This window comes from Ictidomys tridecemlineatus, chromosome 15 (assembly GCF_052094955.1).
Source record: "Ictidomys tridecemlineatus isolate mIctTri1 chromosome 15, mIctTri1.hap1, whole genome shotgun sequence".
Lineage (NCBI taxonomy): Eukaryota > Metazoa > Chordata > Mammalia > Rodentia > Sciuridae > Ictidomys > Ictidomys tridecemlineatus.
This window is the reverse complement of record NC_135491.1, coordinates 11,893,418-11,899,612: the sequence shown is the minus strand read 5'-3', so window position 1 is coordinate 11,899,612 and position 6,195 is coordinate 11,893,418. Positions and strand designations below refer to the sequence as shown.

Here is a 6,195-nt window from a genome sequence, read left to right as displayed (position 1 = left end):
CCAGGTCTGGCTACCTGGTCCAGGTGTAGGGAGTGGGCAGGGCATGGCTTGGGCCCAGAATATGGGGTCTGAAGGAGAAGGGGGCTTAGGCCTGGACTCCTGGGTCCCAAGGAAGGAGGGGGTGCATCCTCGTGAGATCCATGACTCCTGCCAAGATCTGCAGTTGGGAAGGATTTATTATCACTAAGTGGCCATGACAGATCCGGGAGGAGGGGGTGACACTAACGAGGCTGTTGTAATCAGCTCCCCTAGAGGCAGCGATTAAGGGCTCATTACCCGCTGGGGAGGGAGCCTGGGAAAGGCAACAGGGGAGGGCTGGGTTAGTGGGGGAGGGCAGCCTCCAGGGAAGAGTGGGACACTCCAAGGGGGAAGATGACTCAGGAAGCTCCCAGGAAAGAGGAGAGAACATTCCAGGAGAGAAGCTGGAGTTGGCTGCTCAGAGCAGGCAGGATAGGTCTATCTAGCAGGGTTCCTGTGTAGAGGGAAGAGTCACGGCTTCTCCAGTTGGACATCTCCGATGTGGAGGCTGCCCACGTCCTGGTAGGTACCCTGGAGGCCCCTGGAGATGTCCTCATACATGGAGCAGTCATCAATGTTCAGGCCCTGGAGGGACACCATGGGGCCAGGGACATCAGTACTCTGACACCTGGGATCCCTGCTTCAGTCAACCCCAGGGAGGGACCCCTTGCAGGGATATGTTGGCAGGACCCCCAACATAGGTATTCCTGCCCTGTCCCCACCATCCACTTACTTCATAAAGATTTTCATCTTCGTAGTCATCCTGGGTATCCACCCCAAACCTTTCATTCTGCCAGCGCTTCTGTGGGGTTTGAGTGGGTGGTAGGAGGAGTGAGTAGGAGGAGATGGTGAAGAATTTTTCAGACCCTCCTGGATGCTAATAGTATTTTTCCAGAAAGGGTATGGGACATGCCCAAGGCCATGTATAAGCTATGTGACAGGTCTCTCTGGGTTCAAAGCTAGTGTCCTTTTGACTGTCTCCACTGCATTATTATTCTTCAGGATTGACAACCACAACAATAACAGTAAATAATAATAGTTGTGCTGTGGCCTGCAGAGACGAAGTGGCAAGGACAGAGTGAGGACACAAATCCTGTGTACCTTGCTGTGGGCTACATCTGCAGGGGACTGCACTTCTGGGTGCAGGCAGGAGGATGAGAGACCCTGGGTGCATGAGCATCTCTCTAAGGAGGAAGAGTGGGGACACAGTGAAAGGGGAACAATGAGAAAGGCCCTCTAGCCCACACCACTTAAAATGCTCTTGTTGTGTTAGTTCATTTAACCCGCATCTCCCCAGAGAGGTGCATGTTTTCATTCTCCCAAGCTTTGGGGGACGGAACCCTGGGGGTCTCACCCTGAACAACAGCAGTGTCCCCGGCACCACAGCACAGAACAGCAGGATGATGCCCTCGGCTGTGATGATGCGGTTCTTGGTGCCCTCTCCCATGTCCAGGAAGGGTCTGGGGGGTGGCTCTGTGAGGAGGGGTTGCTGCTTAGAGCCTTGGCACCTCCTGTCCCCTAGTTCCTTCCTGGTCCTCTCCCTCCCCTGGCCAGGCCCAGAACCCCTGAGCCCCGGAACCGCAGGTGCAAACATCAGTCATTGTGTTCATCCAGTTCGAGCCCATGACAAAGGCACTGGCTCTATCCCCACTTCACAGATGAGGAGAGTGGTGTCCTAGCCGGGTGGTGGGGGACAGGGCGAGGCTACTCACCTCGAATACGCAGGTAGGTACCGCAGGAAGTCATTGATTGTCCATTATCTTCCACTCGGCACTGGTACACACCCCCGTGGCTCTTGTTCACTTTTGGAATGGTCCACTCGCCCTTGGAGCCCTGGCCGGAGCCCAGGAACTGGGGTGGATAGGAGTGGTTGCCCTGGATGATGAGCCACCAGGTGACATTGGGCCTGGTGGCATTGTTCTTGCACTGGAGTCGGGCCTCGTCCCCCAAGCTCACTGTCACAGATGGTGGGCCCCCATGCACCCACAGGGCCTGGCATCCAGGGCCTGCAGAGAGGTGGGTTGAGTCAGGGACTAGGGGTGGGGATGCAGGCCCCCCCGGGAAGCTCCAGCGTCCCTGGAGCACGGCCCCTCCCTGCTCACCCACATTGTGCTTTGGCCTCTTCAAATTCTGACTTTTGAGTGTTTGATTTCCTAGGACTAAAGTGTCCCTGCCTAGACAGCTCCTCCCAGAGTCAGTGCAGACAGCGGCGCAGCGTGTTCCCATCCGCAGCCTCAGGCCAGCCCTGCGCCCAGCCCTTCACCCAGGGTAACCCCAGGGCAGAACCCGTAGTCCTGGCTTCCACTGACTGTGGGTGGGGGCGGCTGACGCCGAGGAGTGAAGGGGGTTGTCCAGCATCAGCAAGGTTGGGGCTGTTCGAATGGCTCTGGGGCTCAGACTCCCAGTTCCCTAGGCCTGTCCCTGCCTGGCACCCAGCAAACAGTCTAGGCCTGCCTTGGCTTGTGAGCCTGGACCTGTCCCCAATTCTCTGTAACTTGAAAGTGTCAACCTAGGGGGCCTGGGTGGGTTTATTCCTTCTCCTGGGCCCAGGATCGGGAGGCTTGCATCCCAGGGTGGAGACAAAAGTGTCTCAGAGGGAGGCAGGGGTGTCATCTGGAGGTAGGAGGAGGAAGGTGGGAAGTGGGGAAGACAGATGAGTTGGGGAAGGAGGTGAGCAACTTCGTGGTCACAGGCTTCAGAGTCAGAAGTGAGCTCCAGTCCTGTTCCTAGGGTCACTGGGGAGAGTGACCTTCCTCTCTGAACTCCTCAGTCAGTGCTCTCACAGCCCTTGCCAGCTGGCCTTGGGTGGGGGAGGGGAGGAAGGAGGGCCTAGAGATGAGGCATGCCCTCCCCTCCCCCCACCCCACTTGCCCTCCCCCCCGCCCCCCCTCACTGAGAAGGGGCTGCCTCCACAGAGGGCAACTTTCATTTAGGGTAGAGGAGAAAATGTTTGCTCCCCTTTGGCTCTTAGTGCCACCCCCAAGTCCCCTTCCTGCCCGCAACTATGGTGTTCAATCAAGAGCCACCTTAGTTCCTCATTTTGACTTGTGGGGACAAGCAGGGGGAGGGGGCCTTCTAGGTCCTCCCTCCCTCCCTCCCTCCCTCCATGGGACTGTGGATGCCCAGTCCACTCCCCGAGCCTCCTCCAGGCTTACTGTGGCCCAGGTTGGGCCAACAGCTGCGATTTCTGCAGGGGTCTTCCCCAGCTCCCCCTCCGCTGGCCCCCTCCCTGCCCCCACTACCTGCGCCTGTCCTCCCGCCTGCCCGCTGGCCTCCTTCACCCCTTCGCACAGCACCTGCCCTTTGGCCACATACCCAGGCAGGCTGCGGACAGCAAGAAGAGGCCGCAGATGGTGGCAGGCAGAGCTGGAAGGACTCCTGAACTCCCAAGCATCTTCTCCCAACTGGTAGGTGAGTGGTGCTGCAGCAGTTTTGGGGTACCAGATTCCACTTCAAACCCCGCCCCACTTCCTGCCCTACCCTGCCGGAGATGGGCTCCACTGGTCTTCGCTGCTAGGCCTCCTGACTGCCGGCCTGGGGGCAGCCCCTGCCCCTTTGCTTCAGGCTGGTAGCAGCTGCCCCAGAGGAGGGAGAAACTACTTTCTGCACCTGCAGTGGCCGCATTTCCCCTGAGGCGTGGCTGCTGGGTGGGGGCAGAGGCTGGTTCAGGCCTGGCTCAGCACTGGGAGGTCTGGGGACAGAGGCTTGAGGGAGCCAGAGTTCAGGGTGCCGGCTGCTGGCAGTCTGTGTGGCGGTTCTGAGCTCCGCTTCTGTCTGCTCCTTGACCTTGGACAAAACTTGTTCTCCTCTGAGCTTGTTTCCGTACTTCTCGGGGCTGGGAACGAGGATTTTCCCTCTTCTGAGTCTCGGCTATTTTTTTTTTTTTTTCAGTACTAGGGATCAAACCCAGGGCCTCGCTCATTCTACGCCAGAGCTCTGTCACTGAATTGCACCCCCAGCCTTGGCCTTGGCATCTGTAAATCCACAAGTTGAGGAGCAGAGGATCTCCTTGACCTTGTGACATGAGACGCTGTGCCCAGCGCCCAGGAGTTAAAACCACATGAGCACTTTACTGGAGTTCTTTTCTTGAGGGCGGGGCGGGGGAGTACCAGGATTGAATTCAGGGACACTGGGTCACTGAGTCACGTCCCAGCCCTGTTTTGTATTTTATCTAGAGACAGGGTCTTATCGGTTGCTTAGCACCTCGCTTTTTTATTGGAGTTCTTTTACATGGGTCTTCCCACATGGGACAACATAGGTCATTCGCCACTTTACAGAGGAGGAAACTGAGGTCCTGAGAAGGGAGGGAGGTTACCACTTTCCTGTTGTCATTCAGTCTGGGAGTGATCTTGAGGGATTCAAAGGCATCTTTTTGTCCCAGGTTTTTTTGAGCCTGTCATGCTTAGCCAGGGAAATGAGGTTTGAGTAGGGAAGGAGGGAGTTGATGAGATACTTGTGAACAATTAGGGGATCCATGTACACACTCACACACACACACACACACACACAGAGAGAGAGAGAGAGAGAGAGAGAGAGAGAGAGAGAATTCATGCTGGGTGCAGTGGTGCATACTTGTAATCCCCACAACTTTGGAGGCTAAGGTAGGAGGATCACAAGTTGGAGGCCAGCAGTCTGGGCAATTTTGAAAACAAAACAAAACAAAACAAAAAAACAACAAAGAGGGAGCTGTGGATGGAGCTCAGTGGTCAGTGGTAGAGTACCCCAAATTCAATCTCCAGTGCTGAAAAGAGAAAAGATCATGGCAGGGAGATTTTTATTAGCAAAAATCTAGAGGCAATCCAAAAAGTCATTTACAGGAGAGTGGATTCACGGGTTGTGACAGCCAACCAACCAAATACCACAGAATAGGGAAGCGTCAATAGGCTGCCTCTCAAATAATGCGAGGATGAGAAAAAAATCTAGTGCGATGCAGTTGACTTGTTTTCAAAAGGCAAAGCAACACTGGGTACTACTTTAGGATACAAGCCTGTAAAGGAGGTTTAGTCCCACATAAGGTGACAAATGCCCGGTTCTGAGAGGGGTTACTTCTCAAGGAAGAAAGGAGGGCTGGGGATGTGGCTCAAGCGGTAGCGCGCTCGCCTAGCTTGCGTGCAGCCCGGGTTCGATCCTCAGCAGCACCACATACCAACAAAGATGTTGTGTCCGCCGAGAACTAAGAAAAAAATAAATAAATGTTAAAAATTCTCTCTCTGTCCCCCTCTCTCTCTCACTCTCTCTTTAAAAAAAAAAAAAAAAAAAGGAAGAAAGGAGGACGGGGTTGGAGCACACAGAGGACTTGGCCAGTTTGGGTCTTATTCCTTGTGTTTCATTTTTGGTTTGTTTCTGTGGTGCTAGGAGTGAACCCAGGGCCTTGTGCACACATGACATGTGCTCTACCACTGACCTGCACTGCCAGACCCCCTTGTGTGGTCTCTCAAGCTGGGTGGTAGGTGTGTGGGTGGCTGTTAAATGTTGTTATGGATACTCTTTTGCATGCCTTTAGTATTTAATTTTTTAAAATATATTTTTTAGTTGTTGATAGACCTTTATTTTATTCATTTATATGCGGTGCTGAGAATCGAACCCAGTGCCTCACACATGCTAGCTAGGCAGGCGCTCTACCATTGAGCCATAACCCCAGCCCATATTTATTAAATTTTTTAAAAAATGCAACTGTCACCCACAGAAGAGCCTGGGCTTCAAGAATCCAGGATTCTGTGACTTGCATCTCAGTTCTGCCAACTCACTGGTCATCTGAGCCTCAGTGTCTTCTCTTATTATATGGGTACAATTCCTGTTTGTGAAAGTGCACGAATATTATGAAGGCAGCTCCTAGGACAAGGTTAGTTCTTTTCTGTTTCTAGAGACCTGCCCTCTTCCTTCCAGAGGCCCAGATGTTCTGTTGGACCCCTGTTGTCACTGAATAGCAGGCTATCAGCCCCTCTATGCCTCAGTCCCTCCTTCTAAGGCCTTCCCAGGAAGAATCATGGGTCCAGAGCTGGAAGCCCTAGGAATTCATATTTTTCAGCATCTTTCAGAAGCTGTTTCCAGGGCATTGGCTGCCCCCTAGCGGTTGGATAGGCAAAGCTGGATTTCAGGCACCCGGTCTAACTTACTTAGTACCTCTTTCTGGTGCCCCACCCTGTACAGACCAGATGCTTATATTAGCTCTGGGAA

General features: G+C 54.0%; 1 protein-coding gene and 1 long non-coding RNA gene across 2 annotated transcripts; one reads left to right on the top strand and one right to left on the bottom strand.

Moving 5' to 3' along the window:
* Positions 1-158: 158 nt before the first annotated feature.
* On the bottom strand, positions 159-4,038 carry Cd79a (CD79a molecule). The gene is made up of 5 exons (XM_005338174.5): positions 3,334-4,038; positions 1,731-2,024; positions 1,373-1,491; positions 752-820; positions 159-603 (listed from the first exon to the last, which is right to left on the bottom strand). Exons 1-5 carry the CDS (start codon positions 3,410-3,412, stop codon positions 490-492), a joined length of 675 nt encoding a protein of 224 aa, XP_005338231.1. The 5' UTR covers positions 3,413-4,038; the 3' UTR covers positions 159-489.
* On the top strand, positions 2,911-5,225 carry LOC144370793 (uncharacterized). The gene is made up of 2 exons (XR_013430751.1): positions 2,911-3,429; positions 3,910-5,225. It is a non-coding gene; the product is annotated as an uncharacterized LOC144370793 (long non-coding RNA).
* The last annotated feature ends 970 nt before the right edge of the window (positions 5,226-6,195 follow it).